The following is a 27,682-nucleotide window of genomic DNA, read 5'->3' as shown; positions in this document are numbered from 1 at the left end:
ACCTATGACAAATTTGAACTCCAGGCCTTGTGTTTGTTAAGTAGGTTCTCTAATAGTGAACCACCACCACCACCCCCAGCCTGGTAAGTTTCCCTTTTGTATCAGATAATTCAAGGCTCAGAGAGTTTGAGTTACTTTTTTCAAGATGACATTATTTTTTAATTAAATTTTATTGACAAGGTGATGTACAGAGCGGATACATTTACATAATAAGGTAGTGAGTACATTTCTTGTCATATTTGTTACACCCTCCCTCATTTTTCTTTCCCTTCCCTAGTTCAGGTAAGCATATATACAATATCCAGTGTACCAAAATTATATACAGTATCCACATGGGGTATGCCAAAGGAAATTCATCTAGGACATTAAATGTAACGACAGCAATAAAGTCCTCCTATGTCCTTCTCTTGAAGTTCTTTTTGCTTATCCTCATCTTATATAATCATATGTACATAGCTGTTGAGCTATTGTGATCTTCTGATAGATCTATCCTAGACCTTTTTATGTTTGCTTAGTAGTTGTTTGGTTTTAGATACATAATGTAAAGTCGCTGACCCAACATGTGGAAATACCATTTGAAAAGAAGTTTGTTATTTTGCAGACCTGGTCTCTACTGTTCTCCTCCCCACCCCCCCAACAGTCATATATCAAGGAAACCATGCCCCTTTGTTTTCTGTGTTCTAGGCTTGTCTAGCTCAACATTATTTGTTCACGATCTGACCATTTCCCTGCAAATACCATTATTTTATAATTTCTAATCGCTATGTAGTATTCCATTGTGTACAAGTACCACATTTTTTTGGATCCATTCATCTATAGTGGGGCATCTGGGTTGTTTCCATATTTTGGCTATTGTGAATTGTGCAGCAGTAAACATGGATGTGTAGATGTCTTTATGGTATTCAAGATTACATTATTTACTGGAGAAACTGATTTTCCATGTCAGGGCCCTCAGATCTCAGCATCGATTCAAAAGCCTATTTGAAGTGACTCTGGAGCCGAGGCAGGGTGACACATGCCTTCCTGTAGTCCCAACTACTAGGAGAGGCTGAGGTAGAAGGATCCCTTGAATCTGGGAATCCGAACCAACTTAGATAACTAAAACATGAACTAACTAATACACTCCTATTTCAGAAATTCAGAAAGTGGGCGTCAATAAAGGGCAGTCTACTTGGAAAAGAAACAATAGTGAATGTGGTGGGAACACCAGGGCTTTTTTTTAAGAGGAGTCAGGAGTGAAAATAAAAAAGAAATAAATTAAATATTTGCCGGTACTAGAGCTTGAACTCAAAGCCTTGGGCACTCAGCTTTTCCTTCATGTCTAGTACTCTACCATTTGAGACAAGCCTCCACTTCCAGGTTTTTTGTTGGTTATTTGGAGATTAGTCTCTCATATTTGTCACCTCTAAATTGTGATTCTCACACCTCAGCTTCCTGTATAACTAGTATTATTGGTATGAGCCACTTAGAACTGGGCTACTTTTTAAAAAAAATTCCTATGAATGAGTTGTACCAGGGGATTCAATTAGACATGTGCATACATTCAATTAGACATATGCAAATGTAACTTGATCAGACTCACCCCCTCTATTATTCTCACATTCTATCATTCTATCGCTCCCTCTGTTATTCTGCCCCTATCATCTGTCCCCCTTCTTACATGAATCCCAACAAGTCTCATTGATCCATTTTCATACATGCACATGCAGTAGTCTGACCATATTTACCCACTGTGTTCGCCTTCCTCCTCCCATTAGTGCTCCAGGTTGTAATGAAAACATATTGAAATGGAACCACAAAATAGAGCAAGACACCTTTGCAAAGGAGACGTGACAAACAGTGTGTTTGCTTGAATTGCAGAGTCTGCACTTCCCTACTCTGAACTTTTATCAGTTTCCAAGCAAAGATAGAGAACTTTCCAAACAAAGTCACTGTGCACCCCTCACCAGCTTCAACAGGTTTCTCCATTTGTCAGCACTTCTATCACTTTTGCAAACCCAGGAGAAAATATGAACCCCACGGCCCTACCCCTACCAAGACAATAATCAGACTCACCATTGAACGTATCTTTTCAAGGGAGCTCTGGACTTCTTGGGGGTGTATTCATGAGTCTCCCAGGACATGTGGATCCCAGGCTTTCTTGCAGTAAGGATAACAAAAGTTGACCTACACCATTTGGGTGAATCTCTTTAGTATTTGACAGGTGGAGGTTGGGAATATGGCCTAGTGGTAAAGTGCTTGCCTCACATAGAAGACAGGTGGATTCTCATGTCTTCTTTATTCAGTCTGTTCTGATATGTTGCTTTGATTGAACTTTATGCTAATATACAGTTAGAAAGGGGAAGGGAATTTTATCTATTGATTGATTGATTAATTGATTGATTTGATTGATTGCAGTGCTAGAGATGGAATTCAGGGCCTTGCACATACAAAATACATACTTTATTACTGAGCCACACCCTCAGCCCAGGAGGAACATCTGAATAATCTCTACAGACAGGTAGGGATATTCCTATTAGAACAAGTGTGGTTTCTCAAAGGTCATTTGCAATGTGGAATTCACAGCAATACCCATTTTCCTATATGTGTCAGTCCTGGGGCTTGAGCTCAGGGCCAGGGCACTGTCCCTAAGCTTTATTTCCCTCAAGGATAGTGCTTTACCACTTGACTCATAGTTCCACTTCTGGATTTTTGGTAGTTAATTGGAGATAAGTGTCTTTCAGACTTTCCTGTCAGGCTAACTTCAACCATGATTCTCAGATCTCAGCCTCCTGAATAGCTAGGATTACAGACATGAGCTCCTGAAGACCAGCTAGTGACATACTTTTATATTGTATTTCATTCAAACCTACCTAGACTTTGAACAGATCTTTCACCCATTTACAATATTACAACCTCATGTATTACTCTGTTCAAAAAAATTGGTTCACTGAGTTATGTAGGTATACAAATGTGGACACATTTCATTACACATTATCATTTAAAACCCACCAATCTCATCAGAAAAATCTTTAAATACTGAGAGATTCTAAACTCATAGTAGTGGGCACAAGTGTTCCAAAATTTTAAGTTTTGCTTGAAAACTTGAATTTTACCATTGGCAACAAATACTGTCAAATTATTTGCCTTGAAGTGACAGGTCCTCCTCGTTATTTTCAAGAAAATGTTTGCCAAATATCAATATTTGAATAACCACAGTTGCCTGTCAGTGGTTCTTTCAAGTAAAAATCATGTTCCACAAACAAAGGGGCTAGCTCAGCTCTCTATTAAGACAAATGAGCCTTTGCTCTTTCTCTAAAGAGCCCTCATAGCTCCTGATAAGCTAAGTGCCATATGCCTCTCCTATTTTATCACATTTAAAAGATGTGTACTCAAGAGTTGAGCCTTAACAACCCAATTAATAAATGGGCTAAAGACTTAAAGAGAAACTTTTCAGAAGAAGAAGTAAGAATGGCCAAAAGACACATGAAGAAACGTTCAACATCTCTGGCCAAAAAAGAAATGTAAATCAAAACAACATTGGGATTCTACCTCAATCCAATTAGAATGGCCACTATCAAGAAAACTAACAATAATAGATGCTGGCAAGGATATGGCCAAAAAGGAACGCTGTTACAGTTAGTGGGAATATAAACATGTTCAACCACTCTGGAAAGCAGTATGGAGCCTCCTCTAAAGACTAAACATACAGTTCCTCTATGACCCAGCAATTCCACTCCTGGGAATTTATCCAATAGAACACAAACAAAGCCACACTGAAGCTACTGGCACAAGCATATTCATTGCAGCATTTGCTTACCACAGCCAAGATATGGAATCAACCCAGATGCCCCTTCGTAGATAAATGGATCAAGAGAATGTGGTATATATACAGAATGGAATTTTATGCTTCCACCAGAAAGGATGGCATTGCCCAATTTGTAAGGAAATGGAAAGACTTGGGAAAATTATATTAATCAAAGTAAGCCAGACACAAAGAAACATAGGTTGCATGGTTTCCCACATGTGTGGTAAACTAGAATGTGCCTATAAAACAAGTAAATACATTGAATGGTAAAAGAAAAAAATACACTGGGACATGATAAATTATACAGGACTCTAGACATTCACACAGTGAGACCAAAGAAGGATATTCTGAGGAGAGGATCACAAAGGCTCAGTAGCTATGTGCATCTGACTGTATAAAATAATATTTATCAAAATGAACTCCAAAAAATGGAAATGAGAGTTTTTTTCTTTGTTGCTGTTTTTGTTTTCTTTCTGTCTTGTTTGTTCATTTATGTGTCTTTGGGAGGGTAAGGGGAACAAAGAAATGGTGGGACAAGGGGTTGACAAATGCAGCAGTAGTACTCACTAGACACTGCTGAAAATGAGCTGTATAACTTGTGGGGAAATGGGGTTGGGAGGGAAAAACTGGGAGAAAACAAAAGAAGAACTGATACTGTTCAAAAAGAAATGTACACATTATCTGACTCTTGTAACTGTAACCCCCTGTATATACCCTTTACAATAACAATATACATATAAAGAATTGACACTTAATAAAATTAATAATCTTTACTGCTTCAATAGGATGTTCTTAGGTGAAACTAGCATTTTTTTACTACACATGTGTTAGTTAAGACTGGCTCACGCCTGTAATCCTAGCTACTCAGGAGGATGAGATCTGAGGATGGTGGTTCAAAGCCAGCCTGGGCAGAAAAGTCCATGAGACTTTTATTATTAACCACCAGAAAACCAGAAGTAACCCTGTGGCTCAAGTGGTAGAGCACTAGCTTTGAGCTGAAGAGCTCAGGATCAGCACCTAGGCCTATAGTTCAAGCCCCACAGCCAAAAAAAAAAAGACTACAGTGTCAGAGCCCAAAACAACGTGCCTATCTGTAGTCCCAGCACTTGGGAAGCTGAGGTCGGAGGATACTTTGAACCTAGTAAATTGGAGGCCAGCCTGGGCCATATGTGATACCTTGTCTCAAAAACAAAAGTATTTGTAGTGGCTTAAAGGTACTACTATTTCAGAAATTTAGAAGATAAAGGCCAAGAGAGAACAATTCATCTGAAAAAGGAACTATGTAACCCCTGAAAAGAATCCAGAAAGCCAATCATTTCAGAACTAATATTCTAATTCTGTTCTTCCTTCTTTATTCTAAAACTAGAATACTCAGAGATCCTCTTACCTGTCCTCTCTCCCCCATGTAGTTGACATTACAGTTTGCACCACCATGCCAGTTTTTTTGGTTCAGATTGATGGTCCCACTAAATTTTTATTCTCTAGTCTTGAACTGCAATCTTCTGTATCACTGCCTTCTGAGCAGCTCGAATTACAAGAGTGAGCACCCTGCCCAGCCTGTTCTCAAGGGATGTTTGGAGCAGTACCTTCTAGACAGATGTTCTATCATTTGAGCCATACCTCCTGGTCTGTTTGATTTAATCATTTTTCAGGTAAAATCTCGAGTTTCTTCCCAGTGCTGGCCTTGGACCTTCATCCTCCTACCTATATCCCCACATAGCTGGACTAACAGGGCTTACTGAATGCAATGAGGTTTTGCTGGATCTGGGATTTGAGATTATAGCCATGAGCTACTAAACTTAACCTATTTTCCAGCTTTTTTTAAAGGAAGTTCTCTAATACCTCCCAAAGTTGATCAGTGAGAATTTATTGGTGAATTTCATTTTGCCCTTATGGATTTTATTGCATGATGTTTCAATACATTGAAGTTATTGTTTTTTAATCTTTTTTTGTGCCAGTCCTGGGGCTTGAACTCAGGGTCTGGGCACTGACTTTGAGCTTCTTTTTTTTCCTCTCAAGATTAGCACTCTACCATTTGAGCCACAGCACCACTTTCAGCTTTTTCTGTTTATATAGTACTGAGGAATTGGACCCAGGGATTCATGCATGCTAAGCAAGCACTCTACTCCTAAACCACATCCCCATCCCCAAGTCATTGTTTTTATTAATACTTAAAAGTCCCATCATTTGCTAATGGAAGCCTTTTCCCATTGGCTGTAGACTCTCTTTGACACGATATCAATAATCTGATGCCTTCCTGAACCCCTTGTAGGATAAGATGTTTGATGACCATTCTGTATTTTTCCTGACTTGGATCTGGAGTCAACTATTTCCCTAGAAAAGTCTGGTGTCTTTCAGTAGGAAATGATGTTTGAAGACCATGACCTGAGTACAGAAATGTTATACCAGTTATTAATGTATCTGGTCTCTCAGATCTGAATTCATCCTTTTAGACTGCTCTGTAAAAATGAATCTGGGCCCTTTAATTTTTTCCCTTTGCCACTGAATCTTCCTTGAAAAGATATTTCAGGAGAAAAGGGTTTTGCTTCTTGTTTCCAGTCCATCCATGGGCTCTTGCAACCCTAGAAGATTCTCAGGGCCTAGTCCTGCCAAGTGCAGTGGCCAGAAAGACCCAATGAGGAAATATCCCAGAGGGTGGATGTCCACCATGTGCCAGGGCAAATTTCTTAGAGCATCATTCCAGGAATTTCTGAAAAATCATTTCAGAGAGCTATCTTCCAAACATTTCCAGAGTAGTTTCTATCAAGTTCTACCAACAGGGCACCAAAGCTAACTTGTCTGCCATTCAGTGAGTTCTAGAGAATGGATGTCTCTTCATTCCATGCACCATCTCAGCCCGATATTTAGAGTTCTCTTGATTTCTTACTAACCCATTCCTTGTTAGTCTATTGTTATTTACAGTTAATACTTGTTTATTTTCTTTTCCTTCAGTACTAGAGATCAAAGCTAGATCCTAGGATTAATCTATATGGATCAAGTATGCACTCTACCCCTGAGCTACTTACTGTGCAAATTACATGTGGTTTTTTTCCTCATTGATCCCAGACTGATAAAAGTACTCACAGCTACTGAGATGGTCATTTCTTTTCCTATGAATTTCAAAAATCTATTATTGTTAATTATTAATCATTATTATTATTTTTTGTCAGTCATAGGGCTTGAACTCAGAGCCTGCACTCTGTCCCTGAGCTCTTGCTCAACACTGGTGCTCTACCACTTCGAGCCACAGCTCCACTTCTGATTTTCTGGTGGTTCATTGGAGATAAGAGTCTCACAGACTTTCCTGCCCAGACTGGCTTTGAACCATGATCCTGAAATCTCAGCCTCCTGAGTAACTAGGATTATAGGTGTAAGCCAGAACCCAGATCATCCATATTATTTTAAAGAGAAACTACATAATTAATTCATTCTGGCAATACTTATTCATAGGGTCAAAGAGTTTAATTTTCTGTTTTTCTCACCAATGCTGAAAATCTTGGTTCCTAATTTCATTAACACAAAAAAAATTAATTATGAGTTTTATTTATATAGATGATATATATTTATATATAGTATATAGTATATTTATATTAGCAGAAATAAGACAATATTGCTCTCAGTTTTTTGTGTTGTGCCAGAACACAGGGCCAGCCACTGTCCCTGGACATTTTTGCTCAAGGCTAGCTGTCTACACTTGAGCCATACCTCCACTTCCAGCTATTCTTGTGGGTAATTAGAGATAAAAGTTTCTCTGACTTTCTGTGATCCTCAGATCTCAGCTTCCTGAGTAGCTAGAATTACAGGTGTGAGCCACTGGCACCCAGCTCATTTTTTCTTAATATATCCTTCGTATACATTATGTTTCAGAGAAGACTGAAACTTTTAGAGTTTTGCTCACCTGGCGAGAGACAAAAGGTATCTCAATGTAGTTCAACTTTCATTCTTCTTACTGTGAGCAAGATTGATTTCTCTGTATGTGGTGGAGGACCCATTTGTCTTTTTTCCTCTTATATTTATTTCTCATCTCTTTAGCCTATTTTTCTCAAACTATGCACTTTGGGGGTGGTCCAGGAGCCTGAAACTCAGGGCCTGAGTGCTGTCCCTAAACTACTATGCTCAAGGTTCATGCTCTACTCCTTGAGCCACAGCTCCAATTCCAGCATTGTGTGTGTGTGTGGTTAATGGGAGATAAGAGTGTCTCAGACATTCCTGCCCAGGTTGGCTTCAAACCATGATCCTCAGCTCTCAGCCTCCTGAGTAGCTTTTCATATATTTGGAATAGTAACACTTTGTGATTGAAGAAGCTGAAAAAGTTCTTTGTTGTTGTTATTGTTTGGGTGTCTATCTTTTTATTCTATCTAAGCTGTTTTGGATGCAATGGGTTATGTTAGTGCATTCCAGGTTATCTAATAGTTTTCCTTATTGCTTTTGCACTTTGAGTTCTGGCTATAAACAGGTTATCTTCTCCCAGGTTATAGGGCAGGCATCCACACTATGTACATATGGTCCTCAAATGGATAGTGTAAAGATTGCTTGTATTCTATTCAAAAGGTGGACTCACAGGTATCATTCAGACCCACTGAATGAACTTTTAATTTTTTTCTGGTCTGGGAGCTTGAACTCAGGGCCTGGGCACCATCCCTGAGCCTCCCTGTGCTCAAGGCTAGTGCTCTACCACTTGAGACAGCACCATTTCCAGTTTTGAAATGTTAACTTTAAAAGATCCCCTCAGATACTTCATTTTCTATGCAAATTTTGAAAAGGTAATTGGTGATATTGTCCAAAAAGAAATGTACTCATTACCTGACTTAAGAAACTAATCCTTTAGAATAACATCACCTTTAGAATAACATTTTTTTTAATTCAAAAGGTGCTACCAAGTGCTGCCTTAGAAAGGACCAAGCCCTGGTTTCATGCCCTGCACCAAAATTTTTTGATTCATTTTGGGGGGGGGGATATTTTAGGGGATTTTACCCCAATTATTTTCTGGAACTGGTAAGATGGTAGAATGGTTCATGATAATAAATCGTGTGTGAGTTCTTATCTCACACATGGAAAACAAGGAAGAAATGAGACCAGGCTTCCAGTGTACAGGTGCATGCCTGTAATCGCAGCATTCCATGGGCAGAGGCAGGAGAATCTCAAGTGTTTGAGCAAGCCAGGCTGCAAAGTGAGACCATGTCTCAAGAGCTGGGGATGTAAGTTAGTCATAGTGTATTTGCCAAACATGCACCAAGTCCTGATAACAACAATATAATAATACTAGGCCCTCCTCACTGAGCACAAAGTATAAATGAAGGCTGCCTAGGCAACTAATATTATTAATTATATACATGAAAATCTTCTATTTAAAATAGAACTTTACCACATGGCTTTTGCAGTGCTAGAATTACATGATTGATGTATTGAACCATCAATTTTTAGAAACATCTGTGGACAAATTAACTAGTGCTTAATAAAAAAAAAAAGGATTTGGTTATTTTCCAAATGAATAGCACTATCTCCTGCTGTTGAGCTTTTCAAGCATTTCTGTGACCATGGATGTTACAGAAGAAAAAAATAAACCTCCTTAAGGTTTGCTGCAGTACCCAACCAAATTCTGTTCCTCTCCCAGTCTGCAAAAAGGGTCACATGACCCTTGCTAAATAAATGGGTGGGGAAAAGATTCCATAGAAAGATTCTTGTCATGCCTTTGCATCTAGCACCATGTAGCTGTTTGACAGCAATTTTCATTTCTGCCAGAATGTGATATTCAATCTCCTTTGTCAATAGGGTATGTAGAACTTAACAAGAAGCATACTATAGAGAATTAAATCTTGACTCAGCTGTTTATAACAGCTTTTTTTTTGCATTTTTCATTATCTTGGAATGTAAAGAGGTTTTGCAAGAATGATTAAAGCAGGAATCAGCCATGATAATATGGTGCTGTCATTCATTTTTAATACATGGGCTTGGATTCAAGAGCCACTGGGAGTTCTGAACACCATTAGAGAGAAAAATAACTGCTTTGAAGTGTAGAATTGGGCCTGTGGACATGAGGGACACACTGGCATAAATTTGATAAATGATTTCTTGCTCCAGTTCACTTTTGACTCTTCTAGTAATTCCAAAGCAAAGTTCTGAAAATTCAGTATGGCATTTTAAACCTAGATTTCACATTCAGAAAAAGATTGGTTTAAAAATATGTACAGGGGAAGGAGGCTGGCAGTATAGCCCAATAGTAAGGTACATGCTTAGCATGCACAAGGCCCCAGGTTCAATTCTCAGCACTTAAAAACAAATAAAAGGCAATCAATCAATCAAAAATATGTGTGAGAAAACCCATCATAAACTATAAAGCAGCATATTTATTTTGGTTATTGTCTTGGGGTTATAGTTTATAGTTTAATGTCCCAGACTATAAAAATTATTTAATGAGCTTCCATAAATAAAATAACAGCTTCCCACAATTTTATGAAAGACATGATCTGCCCAATTTCAGCTTTGCTTGACAACCTATGCTTGCAAAGAAACATTCCTATGATTTTTTTTGAATCACAGTTACAGCCTTTTAATACCAATAAAATATACAGGGAGAATATTCAACTGCGGCTTGTTCTCATAAATTGCTTGTGGCAGTATAAGTTGGTATAGAAGGTTAATTTTGAAAAATTTATCAAACTTATAAATATATAAATCTCTTTTTCTTCAGTACTGGGAACTTAGAACTTTATGTTTGCTAGGAAGGTGCTAGGTGCTGTACGGCTGAGCCATTCTTCCCAGCCCTCTTTGTGCTAGTTATTTTGAGATCGGGTCTTGCCTTTCACCCAGGTCATGTACAGAGATTGCAATCCCCTATATTTCACTTCCCTCCATACTTAGGGTAATGGACGTATGCTGCCATACCCAATTCACCCCCCCCCCCCCTTTTTGGCAGTACTAGGGCTCTCTATACTCAAGGCTAGCTCTCTAACATTTGAGCCACAGCACCACTTCCTTTTTTTTTCTGTTTATGTGGTACTGAGGAACTGAACCTAGGGCTACATGCATGCTAGGCAAGCACTCTACCACTAAGCCACATTCCCAGTCCCCTGATTTCTTCCTTTGAGATCTAGTCCCAAGACTGTTTTTGCTCAGGTTGGTTGGCCTGGAATCTTGGTCTTCCAGATTTTAGCCTCTCATGTAGATGGTATGGCAGGTGTGAGCGAGCCTCCAACAAATACATAAATCTTTTGATCATCAATTCCACTTCTGTCCTGTAACCCAATAGACAGTTAACACATATGAAATAGCATAGATGCAAGGCTACAGACTGAACACTAAAGATTGTAAACAAGCTAAATGTCCTTCAGTGGGAAATTAGTTACATAAATTATGATACATTCATAGACTACCCTACTTGTGAAGTAAAAATTAGGACACATTCTGTGTACCAGCATAGAAATACAGCCAAGGTAAACCATTAAAAGAAAGAAAGAAAGAAAAAACAAGGAGTAAACCTGGCACTGGTGGCTCGTGCCTGTAATCCTAGCTATTCAGGAGGCTGAAATCTGAGAACCGTGGTCCAAACCCAGGTGGAGCAGCAAAGTCCATGAGTCTCTTATCTCCAATTAACCACCAGAAAACTGGAAGTGGTACCCTGGCCCAAAGTGGTAGAGTGCTAGCCTTGAGCAGAAGAGCTCAGGAGCAGTGCCCAGAATCTGAATTCAAGCCCACAACTGACCAAAAAAAAGCAAGGAGTAGGACGTGGAGTTGTGACTCAGATGGTCACCAAGTGAAAGCATCAAATACAGAGTTTGAGTCTCAGCCTCAAGAAACACACACACAAAAAGTAAGGAGTCAAACAGTATAGTATAATGTCATTGTTTATTTACTTATTTTATTTGCAGTGCTGGGGAACAAAGGATCTGGGATATACTAGGCACCTGCATTCTCAGATCCTATGCTATAATATAGATAAGAGAGACATTATATGTACATATCCGAACAGAAAGGAGAAAAATATATACATAAAAACATTATAAGCTGGGTTCTGGTGACTCATGCCTGAAATCCTAGCTACTCAGGAGGCTGAGATCTGAGGATCGTGGTTCAAAGCCAGCCTGGGTAGGAAAGTCTGAGAGACTCTTATCTCCAATTAATCACCAGAAAACCAGAAGTGGTATTGTGACTCAAAGTGGTAGAATGCTAGTTTTGAGCAAAAGAGTTCAAAGACAGCACCCAGGCCCTGAGTTCAAGCCCCAGGACCGACAAGAAATTAAAAATAAACAAAAAATAAAAAAAAAAAAATATATATATATATATATACTGGGAGAGAGAGAGGAAAGGGGTGACTGTATGCCCAAAAATGTACTCTTTACCTGACTTATGTAACTGTTACCCTCTGTACATGACCTTTATAATAGTAATAAATAAAGAATTTAAAGAAAATTAATATCGAGGCTGGGAATATAGCCTAGTAGCAAGAGAGCTTGCCTTGTATACATGAAGCCCTAGGTTCAATTCCCCGGCACCACATATATAGAAAACGGCCAGAAGTGGCGCTGTGGCTCAAGTGGCAGAGTGCTAGCCTTGAGCAAAAGGAAGCCAGGGACAGTGCTCAGGCCCTGAGTTCAAGGCCCAGGACTGGCAAAAAAAATAAATAAATAAATAAATAAGTTTAATGCGATGTTAAAAAAAAAAGAAAATTAGTATCTATATATGTATATGAACACAGATAAGTAAACAAAAATATTCCTGTAGGAAGGGAAAACTGAAAGTTTAGAGGAACAGGAATGAGGAGACTTTTCCATTACACCCTCTTTTATACTTTTATGCGTGCCAATATTAGAGCTTGAACTCAGAGCCTCTTGTGCTAGCTTAGCTTCTTCAAGGCTTGAGCCACATCCCATTTCCGGGTTTGGTGGTTAATTGGAGATAAGAGTCTGGACTCTAATCTGCACAGACTCCTTAGAAATAGATCTTACCTTCTGAGTAGGCTAGGATTACAGATGTGAGCTACTGGCATCTGGCTTTATTTAAAAGCACTCTATTAAGCACAATTGTATACTAGGTGGCTGCATTGCTACCCTTTTACTCCTTGCTCATCTCAGATTTTTCTATCAGATTCATTTCTCTGTGTTATACTTGGCCCATAGCATCTCAAGTCACCTACAGGCTCAGCTTGACCCCAGCCCTAGGATCCAACAACCACCTTGAATAAGAAGGTATTAGGAGAGCCCTTGTAACATGCCGGAATTGAGTATCAACTTAGCCAACCACTATTTGGCTCTTATTTGACAGTGGGTAAGGGGATAGCCACATTGATTCTGACACATAAGCATCTTGCCTTGTTTCACTTATCCAAGTCAAGCACTGGTAATTTGCCCCGGTAGGACTAAGCCCTGCCAGGCTTTTGTTCCAGAGACTGAAGCCCTTGACCAGCTAGCAGATATTTCCAGTCTGAGCTCCCTGCTTTACTGTCTGCCCAGCTCAGAATCCTGCTTTCTGCCAGAGTATTGGTAATCAAATTCTGCCTTCTTGTTGAGAGATCCCATTGCTTTTCTCCTTCGTGCTAGCCTTTTAATTTGCAGTTTCCTGCTATATTCCTGAGTATTGTTATTGCTGTTCTTCGTTCCATATCATGTCACACCTGCTGGAATGAAGTTTGTCTTTATGCCCAGAGCTAGGCACAAGCTAGGGTCCAAGGTCCACGGGTAGCTCAGACCTTTCTAGTCTGGCCCATTCTGTTGCCTGAAACCTCATACACTGGACACTGAAAGCAAGCCCACTGTGCATCTCGGGACTTGGAGATGTAGCTCAATGAGACAGTGCTTGCCTAGCATATACAAACAAGGCTCTGGCCCTGGTCCCTAAGAAAAAGAAGTTAAAAAAAAGATGCACCTCATACTGGAGGATCATTTGTGTCTCCTCTGTAATTCAGTCTGTTTGAATATCAGGACGGAAGGGAGGGAGGGAGGGAGGGAGGGAGGGAGGGAGGGAGGGAGGGAGGGAGGGAGGGAGGAAGGAAGGAAGGAAGGAAGGAAGGAAGGAAGGAAGGAAGGAAGGAAGGAAGGAAGGAAGGAAGGAAGGAAGGACATCTATAGTCACCTTGTCAACATTAGCACAAGTATGGAAGGCAGGGTAGTGGCTTAGAACAGTGGTTTTTAAAGTTGAGTGTTCCTAAGGAGACAGGGCTAGTATAAGCCCTAGTGCCAGGCTGCACTTCCAGTCTCTGGTTCAATAGGTATGGGGCACGATAGAAATTTTTTTACTGTTACCCAAGTTCCCAGGAGGAGTTAATGCTTCTGGTTGAGATGGAGATGTTAAGATGAGGGATGATCTGACGTGTCCAAAGTCATATAATTAATAAATGGTAGAAATGTTTTCAACTCAGATACTTTGACTCCAGAACCCTCATTACCTCACAGTATTCTTTTTGGTAAAAAAAAAATCAACAGAAATAATGAACATTTTAGAATAATCATTGTGATTGAGCATTATTCTTTTGGGGCAACATCTATTTGTTTCATCAGTCTGTGAGTCATTTTCCAAAAGTTTCCTTGCAGTTTCATTTTTTTATCTATAAATACAATGTATTTACAGAGTGTCTGGTATGGTAAACAGAGATGGTAATTATGAAAAATATAAAATTACACTTTAGAGACGCCTCTATTTCATCTAGAAACCTCACAAATAATGTATAAATTTTTATAGTTGAATTTTTAATAGTTTAATGCAAGGCTGTAATTTCATTGACAATGATTCTGTTAAACTTAAGTGTTTCTTGGCACCTTTTCTGCAGTTTTTACTGTGGAGCCATTATACATCTGAAAAACTGGGAGTAAGAAGTGTGAATAAGTTGGCAAATGTCCTTATTCTTAAAATTATGTATCTAGCTGGGTACTTACTCTATCAGTTACATGATTTTAAATAGTAAACTATAATTCTTTCCCCTAAAAATGTGTCAAAGTGGCCAGGCACTGGTGGCTCAAGCCTTCAATCCTAGCTACTCAGGAGGCTGAGATCTGAGCATTATGGTTTAAAGCCAGCTCAGGCAAGGAAGTCCCTGAGACTCATATCTTTAATAAACTACCAAAAAGCCAGAAGTGGTATCTCAAGCGGTAGAGCAACAAAAGCTCAAGAACAGTGCCCAAGCCCTGAGTTCAAGCCCCAGGACCAACAACCAGAAGAAAAGAAAAGAAAAAGAAGACAAAAATGTTAAAGTATTGTTCTATCATACAAGCAAGAAAAAAATTTACACTATTACTAAGTTTTGCTAGCATGTTGACTAAACAGATCATCCATGCAAATAACATGAAAAATAATTACTATGTAGTTTATAGCCAATCCATTTATTAGTATATGATATGTTTTATAGTATGTAATTCCAATTGACTTCCTCATACGTGCAGCTAAGGAATGGACAATCATTAATCTGCCTCTGGCACAAAGATTTCTCTTTATCTTACCAACAAAGTCTTTAGAATTCTTTAGACTGAAAGCCAGCAAGTTTAGAAAGCGTTGAGAAATGTTCTCAATACCCCACTGAGCTGTACGTAGTCTTGTCCACACAGCCAGAGCCCTGATCTATTCCAACAATGCAGGCAGTAGTAACACATGCAACAAGTGTGCTCTTTGCTGAAATACACATTCTAAGTTATTCAAGGTACATTTACCCATAAAGTGATTGACTGTGTTATCAATTACACATCTGTATTTATGTTTTCACTGTACTTAATAATTTGGTATGTACTGCTTCAGAAAGCAAACAGAATGATTCATTACTGAATATGTCATCAAACAGGTGATATCAAAGGTTACAGCATGTCACCCTCACAAGGGTGAACTTTTATTCAGGAATAAAGTTGCAAAATAAAATGTGTGGGCCAATAGCATAACACAGTAGGCAGAATTATTTTTCTTTTGGTAGATCGTGAGGCTTGAACTCAGGGCCTGGGTGCCATCCCTGAGCTCTTGAAGACTAGCACTCTACCACTTTGAGCCACAGTGCCACTTCTGGTTTTCTGGTGGTTAATTAGAGAAAAGAGTCTCACAGACTTTCATGCTCTGGCTGACTTTCAGCTGCCATCCTCAGATCTCAGCCTCCTGACTAGCTAGGGGTATAAGTGTAAGCCACGAACACCTGGAAGTAGGCAGAATTCCAAGAAATGAATCTCAAATTTCACATATAGGTTAGGAAGGGGGCCAATATAGTCCTTAAAGGGAAGGCTACTCTGGATTTAACTCCAAAAATTCTTAAAAGCAACTCTTGGAGGAACCAAACTGATCTCCAAGTAACATAAATTCTGCCAGAACAAAGTCCCAACAGGGAAGTGGATTTGTGGTTCAAGTGGTAGAGCACTAGCCTTGAGCAAACTGCTCAGGGACAGTGCCTAGGCCCAGAGTTCAAGCCTGAGGACCTGCACAAAGTCCAACAGTGTTTACAGTGGTATGACAAGTTCTACAACTCAGTGGTTTGAAGTTCATACACCTGCAAATCAGAAATTATCTACTGTGAAGGAAAAGAAAACATGGCAAATAACCAAGAGAAAAATCAATCAATAGAAATAGACTCGGGAAGCCAGATAATGGTGGTTCACACCTGTAATCCTAGCTACTCAGGAGGCTGAGATCTGAGGATCATGGTTCAAAGCCAAGCCCGAGCAGGAAAGTCTGTGAGACTCTTATCTCCAATTAACCACCAGAAAACTGGAAGTGGTACTGTGGGTCAAAGTTGTAGAGCACTAGCCTGAGAAAAACAGTTCAGGGACAGTGCCCAGACCCTGAGTTAAAGCTCCACAAGCAACAACAAAAACAGCAACAAAAACTAGACACGGAAATTACAAAATAATGGATTTAACAGACATGAATGATAAAAAGCTATTTTAAATGGTCCCTATACAGTAAAATAATGATAGGAAGTATAGTGAGAGAAAACATGAATAGAATGAAAGTACATTCTATGCTGTGCCAAAAATAGCCAAATGGAAATTCTAGCTATCAAAAACATAATACCTGAAATTGCAATTTTTCTGCATACAATTAACAGCAGATTATACACCACAGAAGAAAAGATCTGAGATCTTGAAGACAGAAGCCTAAAGTAACAGAAAAAGAGTAACAACCTGAAGTAACAGGAAAAAAAGAATAACGGAAAAACGGAATAACGGAAAAAAAGGACAAGAAACAATACACAGGATGATCTACAGGACAATCTCAAGCATTTTCACATAGGAATTCCAAGAGGAGAGAAAGAAGGGGATCACAAAAACATTGGAAAACATAATGGTTAAAAATTTCCAGATTCGGGGGGCTGGGGATATAGCCTAGTGGCAAGAGTGCCTGCCTCGGATACACGAGGCCCTAGGTTCGATTCCCCAGCACCACATATACAGAAAACGGCGCTGTGGCTCAAGTGGCAGAGTGCTAGCCTTGAGCGGGAAGAAGCCAGGGACAGTGCTCAGGCCCTGAGTCCAAGGCCCAGGACTGGCCAAAAAAAAAAAAAAAAAATTCCAGATTTGGGCTGGGGATATGGCCTAGTGGCAAGAGAGCTTGCCTTGTATACATGAGGCCCTGGGTTCGATTCCCCAGCACCACATATACAGAAAATAGCCAGAACTGGCACTGTGGCTCAAGTGGCAAAGTGCTAGCCTTGAGCAAAAGGAAGCCAGGGACAGTGCTCAGGCCCTGAGTCCAAGGCCCAGGACTGGCCAAAAAACAAAAAACAAAAATTTCCAGATTCACTGTTTCAAGTCCCATAGACCCACAGATCTAAATAGCACAAGGAATGGTAAACATGAAACCCAAAGAAAAACACATCAAAGTCAAGTCGCTTAAAAATCCAATTAATGAACATGTTTAAAGGAGCCAGAGAAGAAAGGTATATTCTATGCAGGTATACAAAGATACAAATCACTGTGGAGCTAAAAGGGAGGGAAAAAGTGTCTTTTCAGAATTCTCAGCCCAGAAAATATAACTTTCAGGGCTGGGAATATGGCCTAGTGGTAAAGTGCTCGCCTCGTATACATGAAGCGCTAGGTTTGACTCTTCAGCTCCACATATATAGAAAAAGCCAGAAGTGGCGCTGTGCCTTGAGCAAAAAGAAGCCAGGGACAGTGCTCAAGCCCCAGGTCTGGAAAAAAAAAAAAAGCTCAGAAAATATAACGTTCAACACTTGAAGGTGTAGGAGTGAGCCATTGGTGGCTATAATCTTAGCTACTTAGGTCGCTAAGACCTTGAGGGTTATGATTTGAAGCCAGTATAAGTAGAAAAGTCCATGAGACTCTGTTTCTAGTTAACCAGCAAAATGCTGATATAATTGGAAAAAGAAATAAAAAGAAAATAAAAAAAAGGCCTTCCCGGCCTTCCTCGTGTCTGTGCGAGCTGCATGGAACCGGGTGGGGACCTTGGGGCCTGGGCAGGCCGCGCTGCTGCTGGCGGGCGGCGCGCTGGGCCTCCGCCTGGGCCGTGGGCACGGGGCGGCCGACCACGGGGCCCTTCCTGGCTCTGCTATGACGCTCTGGTGCACTTCGTGCTGGAAGGCGCTTTTGTCTACTTGTCTTTAGTGAGAAATGTCGCAGATTCTGAGGAAGGCTTGATTGCATCTTTATGGAAAGAGTATGGCAAAGCTGATGTGCGATGGCTCCATTTTGATCCACATATCGTGTCTTTGGAAATTTTCACCGTTGTACTAGATGGCTTCCTGGCATTGCTCCTCATTTATGCCACTCTCAAGGAGCGATATTACTGGCACTTCATACAGATCACACTGTGCGTTTGTGAACTCTATGGTGGCTGGGTGACCTTCTTCCCAGAGTGGCTTATCGGAAGCCCCAACCTCAGCACCAACAGCTGGCTGTACTTCGGGGTCTATCTGGTATTCTTTAATGGGGTGTGGGTTCTGATCCCAGGACTGCTACTGTGGCAGTCATGGGCAGAACTCAAGAAAATGCATCACAAGGGAACTGATTTGAGGAAAAAGAGGTGAATTTTCAAGATCATAAGTACTGCCATTCTGCTTAATAATGGATAGATTTCCCATTCCAATCTAAACTGTCTTTTTGTTCTATTGCTCCTGAATAACCTGTTTCAAATTGGTTGTGAAGTAACAACGTTTTGTTGTTTTCGTTTTTTTAATTAAAGGACAATACACAGAAAAGGGAGAAATATGAGGGTATAGCTCAGGAATAGAGTGCTTGAATAGCAAGCACAAGGTACACACACACACACGAACAAGGAAAGAATAAAACTTTAACTTGTAATAATTGCATTTAATTATATATTTTTATGGATGTATTAATTGTTCTACACTAATAAAGTCAATATCATAGGAAAAAAGAAATAGATAAAAAAACCAAGGTAGTTATAGATTTCAACATAATTCTTATAAAAATTGATAATACAGACAGAAAATCAATAAGAATAAAAAGTACTTAAACAATACAATCATTCAACTTGACCCAATTGCCACATATAAAAATATATATTCCCAAGCCAGGCACCAGTGGCTCCCACCTGTCATCCTAGCTACTGAGGAAGCTGAGATGCAAAAGTCACAGTTCAAAGCCAGGCAGGAAAGTCTGTGAGACTGTCTCCAATTAACCACCGAAAAGATGGAAGTAGAGCTGTAGTTACAATGGTAGAGTACTAACCTTGAGCAAAAAACCTAAAGGACAGCAGTTAGGCCCTGAGTTCAAGCCTAGGTACCTACACACACATATGTACACACACACATACACACACACACACACAATTTCCTCAGAACCACAGAACACACATCCTTTTCTGATACACCTAGGTCATCCACCAAATAAGCCAAAGGCTGCACAGGAAAACAAGACATAATACATGAAAAAAGATTGCAAGCATATAGACCATGGCTTTTAACCACGAAAGAATTAAATTAGAACTAAGAAAGCCAAATAAAGAAATTACAAAGGAACTAACACAATATTTGAATGGGATAAGAATGCAACTACACCAAATCAAACTTTTCCAGTTGAAGTTAGAGCAGTTCTTAGACCTTAGCTGAAATCAGTACAATAAACTATAAAAAAGCATCAATGAAGGGCTGGGAATGTGGCTTAGTGGTAGAGTGATTGCCTAGCATGCATGAAGCCCTGGGTTTGATTCCTCAGCACCACATAAAGGGAAAAAGCCAGAAGTGGCGCTGTGTCTCAAGTGGTAGAGTGCTAGCCTTGAGCAAAAAGAAGCCAGGCACAGCGCTCGGGCCCTGAGTCCAAGCCCCAGGACTGGCAATAAAGAAGCATCAATGAAACCAAAAGCTGGTTCTTTGAAAGTATCAATCCACTTCTAGTTAGACTGGTCTTGGAAAGAGAAGATGCAAACCATCAATATTAGGAATTAAAGAGAACACATCACACAGACAACAGAGACTGTCTCTTACATGTGTGTGCAGCAGTACATAAAACAAATAATAAATAATTCACAAGAAAAAGAGGGGAATTATGAATCTGGTATTAAAGCACACACATACATGTGTATATACACACATGGAAAAAAAGTTAATCTTTTTTTTAAAAGGAGCTTCATAATTTAAAAAAAGACAGACTTTCCCAATCCAGGTTATTACCTCTTAGAGAATGCATTTTCCACAAAATGCTAACACATAACATAAAAAATACACAAAGCTCTAGGGGGCTGCCCCAGAGAATTACCATGATTCAGTGTGACAAGAACTGGCAAAGATTGCCTTGTTTTTTTATGAAAAGGATATGCTTATTTCAGAAAGGCAGGGTTGGTGGACAATTTGAAAATAAAGGTTGGGGCTTGGAATATGGCCTAGTGGCAAGAATGCTTGCCTTGTATACATGAAGCCCTGGGTTCGATTCTCCAGCACGACATATATAGAAAGTGGCCAGAAGTAGTGCTGTGGCTCAACTGGTAGACTGCTAGTCTTGAGCAAAAAGAAGCCAGGGACAGTGCTCAGGCCCTGAGTCCAAGGCCCAGGACTGGCAAAAGAAAAAAGAAAAGAAAAGAAAGGTTATTCACCAGATTCACAGAATAACAGCATAAAATTGTTCTAAGTGTCTCAAAACACATTAAAAGCACCTAATGTAACAGCCATTCATGATTTTAAAAATTCTTAGATAATATAGATAAGCTACCTACAAATGACATAGCAAATGACCTTTGTACACAGTAATAAAATGTTGAAAGCTTTGAAATCCAGACAAGACAAGTTGTCCATTCACACTATGTAATAATCATCACTGGAATTTAGTTCCTAGTCACTACAATAAGGCAAAAAGAATCACTGAGAACACATGTCTAGCAAAAAATGAGTGTATGTGCTGGGCACTGGTGGCTCACGCCTATAATCCTAGCTACTCAGGACGCTGAGATCTGAGAATCGTGGTTCAAAGCCAGCCAGGCAGGGAAGTTCCTGAGGCTCTTATCACCAATTAACTGCCAGAAAATCGGAAGTGGTGATGTGGCTCAAAGTGAGAGAGGACTAGCTTTGAGCAAAAAGAGCTCAGGGACAATGTCCAGGGTCCGGGCCCTGAGTTCAAGCTCCACAATGGACAGAAAAGAAAAGATTGTATGTGTGGAAACTTGCATGTGTGGAAGGTTGGACAAGGTGCAAAAGAATATGTCAATAACCCAGATCAGCTGTGTGGGGGGGAGGGGAGGGAGGCAGAGAAAGAGAGAGAAAAGGGGGAGAGAGAGACAGAGAAAAAAACACAGAGAGGGAGGGAGGGAGAGAAAACTGAGGCTTGAACCAGGGCCTGGTTTTGTCTCTTAGCTTTTTCTGCTCAAGGCTGCTGCTGTACCACTTGAACCACAGCTCTGCTTCCAGCTTTGGTGTGGTTAACTGGAGATAAGTGTCTCACAGACCTTTTATATGCTATCAAAAACTAATTAGGAAATTTCAGTTTGGGACAATCACTATTTCTGTTAATAAGTGTATGTCTATGTAATTATTTGGATACTTTATTGCACTTTGCCCCTTTCTTCTTAAAATGAAGGTAAACAAAAATAGGAAATTTCTGGTGTTGGTGGCTCATGCCTATAAATCCTAACTCCTCCGGAGGCCGAGATCTGAGGATCACTGTTCGAAGCTAGCCCAGACAGAAAAGTCCATGAGACTCTTACCTCCAATTGACCATGAAAAACCCAAACGTGGAACTGTGGCTCCAGTGGTAGAGTGATAGCTGAGAGACAGGGGGGCGAGGGAGAGAGAGAGGGAGAGAGAGAAGGAGAGAGAGAGAGAGAGCACTCAGGAACAGAACTCAGGCACTGAGTTCAAAGATTTGAACTCCTCCAGACATTTTCTTCCAAATGTCTCAAAAGACAGAGGATGCCTGTTCAAATAGGTCTTTATATCTACTGGGGAGTGTTTGCCAAGGTTGTTGTATTTGGAACCCAAATATCACTTAAGCATTCAGGGCACTGCTCCAAATGTATTGAGCTTGCTTCTGCTCCTTGCCAAAGCTGCATTTGGCCCTTTTCAAAGCCATTTTAATTCCATTTTACCAGCACTATAGGTCATACACACAGTGTGTGTGTGTTTGGCTTTTGTAATCAGAATGCAAAAGTGCCATCCTGCCCCCAGGAGGGATCTCTTACAGTGCTGAAGTTAGCCGAGCCCATGCCTTGGCAAGGAGCCTGTCCTGGTGTGATGGCAGATTGGCCTGCTGGCCTTGAGACGAGCCTTCCTTGAGTGCTAGTATAAACAGTATCACTGGAAACCAGTTGGCCAAGGCAAAACTCTGGGGAAGAGCCTGGCAAGTTTCTCCACCTATTCCCATCCCCAGTGTACCTCAAAGCAAACAGGATGGATAGAAGCATACAGGCTAGTTCTGATCCCCTCATTTCCACAAGCCCCCTAAAAACAACATTCTCCCAGTCCTGCTTGTGCATTGCTTGAACACTTTTGGAATCCCATGTTGATTTAGGTACAGTGTTCTTTGCATATATCTGCTTTGGGTACTTTCATGAGTTGTTGTTTTGGGGGTGTGAGGGTAGATGCATTCATTTGCTGCTCCTGTGGCTTGAACTCAGGGCGTGAGCACTGTCCCTGAGCTTTTGTGCTCAAGGCTGGTGCTGTAATACTTTATCCACACTGCCACTTCCAGATTTTTAGTGGTTAATTGGAGATATGAATCTCACAGTCTTTCCTTCCAGGACTGGCTTCAAATTGTGAGCTCAGCCTCCTGAGTAGCTAGCATTACAGGCATGAGTCACTGGATCCTGGATCTGTTTTTGTTTGTTTGTTTGTTTGTTGACTCGGAGAGTTCCATAATCCAATATTCATTTTTTGTTATAATGTCCCATGTCCTTAAGGCTGTATTCTTTTTGTTCTAGTCTATTTTCTTTCACTGTTCAAATTGAGCAAATTCTAGTGTGTTCTCAAATTCTGATCGTCTCCTCAGTCCTTTATATTCTGCTAATTGAGTCTTCGAGTTTTATTTTAGTTGCTGTAACATTAGTTCAAAAAGCTACCTTTGATTCATTCTTATATCTCTGTTGAGACTTTCTAGGTCCTTTGTCTGGATTTAATTTTTCAAGTAAGTGTTAACAAAACCCATGAGGCTCTAGGCAGGCCAAAATAGGCAGGCCCCCATCAGGCCCTTGGGGACCAAGTTCATTACACTGTCACACAACATTTTAATTCTAACTACTCTGGAAACTGAGGTCTGGGCCAGGGCAGGCAAATCAAAAACTCTCTTATCTCCAATTAACTAGCAAAAATCCAGAAGTGGAGGAATGGCTCAAATAGTAAGGCACCGACCTTATGCAAAAAAGGCCAAATAAGAGTGCAAGGCCTTGAGTTCAAGGCGCAGTACTGGCATGCATACATGTCTAGGCACACATCCAAACACACACACACATACACACAAATTTAGGATACTTTGAAGTAGAGACAAAGAATATTAATTAGTAAAACAAAACAAAGAAAGGAGCATATACAACTTAGACATGGGTAGGGGCACATTTTTTTGTTGGTTGTGGGGCTTGAACTCAGGGCCTGGGTGCTGTCCCTGAACTGTTGAGCTCAAGGCTAGTGCTCTACCACTTGAGCCACAGCTTCACTTCAGGTTTTTGAGTGGTTAACTAGAAATAAGCATCTCATGGACTTTCCTGTCGGATTGGCTTCAAACCACAATCCTCAGATATCAACCTCCTGAGTAGCTAGGATTATGAGCATGCGCCACTGATGCCCAGCAGGGGGCACATTTAAAAGCACATGCAATGGGCATTACAACAAGAGAATGTTTTATGGTGAATAAGTGTCTTGGAGAGTTAGTTCAAATTTGTCACAGAATTCATGTTCCCCTTTGTTGTGACATTTTGATATATTTAGTCATTCTTTTTTTTTTAACCTGAGCCAGAGTCTACACTCAGGGCATTTCACTTGATCAGCTGGTATTCTACCACTTGAGCTACAGCTTAAGTTTTCGGCTAGGTATTTTCAGACAAAATCTCAAGGACTTTTCTGCCTCAGCTGGCTTCAAACCACACCTCCTGATGTCTGCCATGAGCCACCTGGGTCCAGCTTTAGTCATTCTTGTTGTTACACCGTTTTATCAATTGGGCCCAGCGAGCTCAAAGTTGGTCCATTCATTATTTTGGATCATTATGACATAGATGTTTGAGCATCCCTTTAACAAAGAGTGAGGTCTGCCAAATGCTCCCTTCATCCATCTTTGAGATATTTTTCTTTGCAAATGCTTTTGGTTCCCAGAGGAGTCATTTTCCCAAGTGTTTGTTTTTCCAGGATAAATTTCTCTCTGTCTCTCTCTGTCTCTCCGTCTGTCTTTCTGTCTTTCTGTCTTTCTGTCTGTCTGTCTGTCTGTCTCTCTCTCTCTCTCTCTCTCTCTCTCTCTCTCTCTCTCTCTCTCTCTCTCTCTCTCTCTCCCTCTCCATACTTGCAAGGGAGGCGCTCTGTGGCTTGAGCTATTTCTCCAGCCCCATAAGTGTTTTTCCCAGAGTGAAGCAATTATTTAGATAAGAAAGCAAGGTCAGAGGGAAAAATGACTTTCTTTCTTTCTTTCTTCTTTCTTTTTTACTATCTGTTGCAGATTAATGAGAGAATGTGAAGTTTAAAGCAAAGAAAGCAGTGTGTGTGCGCGCACATACATTTCTACACACATTTCTAATCAAACCATTCAGGAATACAGTGTTTATCTGTGATTTCCTGGTTCTTGATTCCCAGGTCTCATCTTCTCTGATCTAGCCTGTCTCCTAAGTGTGTTTGTCATTGTTTGCCAATGCATTTTTATGACAGCTGGTTAAAATCCTTGTCAGATCATTCTAACAACTCTGTCATCTTGGTTAATTGTGTTTCCTCATTCAGATTAAGGACTTCCTGCTTCTTGATATAGAGTAGGGTTTGTTTGTATGTTTGTTTGTTTACTGAAACCAGAACACTTGGGGCATAACATTACAAGATCCAAACAGTACTTTAACCTTCAGTTTTAGCAGCGTTTCCATCTGATGCTGCTCATACTGTCCCTACTGCTAAAGGAGGGTTAAAGTCCAGGACACTACTTAGCTTTAGTTAATATATGCGCATGCTCCTCATTGTTGCTAGGTAGGATGGGAGTTCAGGCTCCCTGCTCATATGCTACCTTGTCTGGTGCTTCATTATTGCCTGCCTCTGCAAATGCCAAGCACGAGGGGTAACCTCATTAACACTGAGAGAGGTGGGGAAAGTTCAAATCTCTCCTTTAGGTCCCAGAAATAACCCTAGAGAGAAGGAGGAGGGATACCTCCAACTCACTTAGTGTGTGTGGGGGGGGGTGAAAGTCCAGGCTCCCCATGTGATTTCCATTGATACAGGAGTGGGTATATCCTGGTAGCTGGCCACTCAGCCTTCTCTGACACCCTTCTAAGTGGGGTAAAGTATGGTTCTGGGGACTTTTTTTTAAACAGTTGGGCAAAGGCGGACACCCAGGTTCCTCATTTGACTTTTCCTGGTAGGGAAAAGCCACCTGTCATTATTGAGTGTTTTCCTGTAATATTTAACTGGAGTAGAAGGGTTTATTGTCTAAGAGTTTTCTGTCGACTAGGCTATTCTTTTCCGGGCTCTCAGTTACAAAGAGCAGATTTCTTGGAGGTTTTTGTTGGTTTCATTGGTAAATTTTTTTGCTGTGCTAGTTGAGATTTCTGGGTTGCTCTCTTCTTCAATACCAGTGTAGAAGATTGGAGACAAAAAAGAAAACTCGACAGATTTGAAGTCATGTTGGGCCTCATATCCTAAGACCCCTAATAGGTCTGCCTTTTCTATCCATCTTATTTTATATATAAAACCAAGGCTTTCTAGCTGCACTAAGGTAGACAATTCGGAGAGGGAAGGGAGAAGGGGGAAGCACATTTATTCTGTCTTGCCAGAAACAAAAATCCCAAAGGCTGTCTTTTGATATTTCACAACAGCCAAGCAAGTATTACTCTGTTGCTTTGGATTTGCCTTCTTTACTGTAAGGAAATCCATGCTCAAATGGGAACAATCTTAGAAAATGAATTACTGAGTGTTTTTTTTAAACGTAAAGAGATAAGTCTCTGCCAAAATTTTTCTCTTTTCCTGCTGTCAAGATTATGTAAGACAACAGAACCACTGTTTCAGGAAGGGAGTGATGAACTCAATTCTGGGTATTTCTTGGAATGTTTTACTGAGGTGTGATTGGTATACCCCAACATTGAACATATTTAACATGCATCATCTGACACCACACACACACACACACACACACACACACACACACACACACACACATGCAAACATGCACAGAGACACACATAGATGCATACAAACACGCACAGCAATAAATTATCACCACAATCACAGTCAAAACAGAAAACTATCACCTCAAATTTTTCCTGGTGCCCTTCGAAATTCTTCCCTCTGATCCCCTCCCCACCATTTCTCCACCCCAGGTAACCCACTCTAAGTTATTCTGCATCTTCCATAAACTGACATATTCAACATTGGTAACATGTTATTTCTCCTTGGTCTATAGATTTAATACAAACCATAATCCAAATTATCTGCAGTTATTTTTGGAGACGTAGAAAAATCTAGAACTAAAGTTTATGTGGAAATAAAAAGGACCTAGAATATGCAAAGCATTTGGGGAAAAAAAGAACAAATTTTGATCTTACTACTTGATTTCAAGGGTTATATTAAAGCTTGAATAATTCAGTGTGGCATATAAGGTGACAGAGAGGTACAAATTGACTCACACTTAAATAGCCATTTAATTGTTGTTGTTGTGTGTGTATTTGTTTGTTTGTTTTTTGCCAGTCTTGGGGCTTTAACTCAGAGCCTGGGCACTGTCCCTGGCTTCTTTTTGCTCAAGGCTAGCCCTCTACCACTTGAGCCACAGCAACACTTCTGGCTTTTTCTGTTTATATGGTACTGAGGAATCGAACCCAGGGCTTCATGCATGCTAGGCAAGCACTCTACCACTAAGCCACATTCCCAGCCCTGTGGGTTTTTTGGTGTTTTGTTTTTGTTTTTGTTTTTTTGCTTTTTCACTTCTTTATTGTCAAAGTGACGTACAGAGTCCAACTTGTTTTGTTTTTGTTTTTAATCACTAAAGCCAGGTGCGGGTGGCACACACATGTAATCCTAGCTACTCAGGAGGCTGAGATCTGAGGGTTGCAGTTTGAAACCAGCTGGGGTAGGAAAAGTCCATGAGACTCTTATTTCCAATTAACCACCAGAAAACCGGTGCTGTAGCTCTAAGTGGTAGAGCACCAGCCTTGAGCTGGAGAGCCCAGGAAATATCACCCAGGCCCAGAGTTCAAGCCTCATGACCAACAAAAGCAAAGCAAAACAACAAAAGTTCATGTAAGTTAGATCTTGTACCTAAATATACTGGCAAACCCTCGTATCTTTTAAAGAAAATCTCATAAGAATATTTTCATGATTTGAGCTAGGCAAACTTTGCTTAGTAGGTCACAGAACAA

The 27,682-nt window shown here is 40.3% G+C and overlaps 1 protein-coding gene across 1 annotated transcript in view; it reads left to right on the top strand.

Annotated features, from left to right (window-relative positions):
• Positions 1–18,745, top strand: part of LOC125343174 (emopamil-binding protein-like) — an 84,850-nt gene extending 66,105 nt beyond the window's left edge. Inside the window, 2 exon segments of the mRNA XM_048335439.1 lie at positions 18,100–18,244; positions 18,247–18,745. Of these exon segments, the coding sequence (XP_048191396.1) occupies positions 18,100–18,244; positions 18,247–18,734 (633 nt within the window). The 3' untranslated portion in view covers positions 18,735–18,745.
• Positions 18,746–27,682: the final 8,937 nt, after the last annotated feature.

Source organism: Perognathus longimembris, chromosome 28, assembly GCF_023159225.1.
Source record: "Perognathus longimembris pacificus isolate PPM17 chromosome 28, ASM2315922v1, whole genome shotgun sequence".
In the NCBI taxonomy this organism is placed as follows: domain Eukaryota; kingdom Metazoa; phylum Chordata; class Mammalia; order Rodentia; family Heteromyidae; genus Perognathus; species Perognathus longimembris.
Note: the sequence above shows the minus strand (reverse complement) of the source record. Positions and strands in the feature narration are given on the sequence as shown.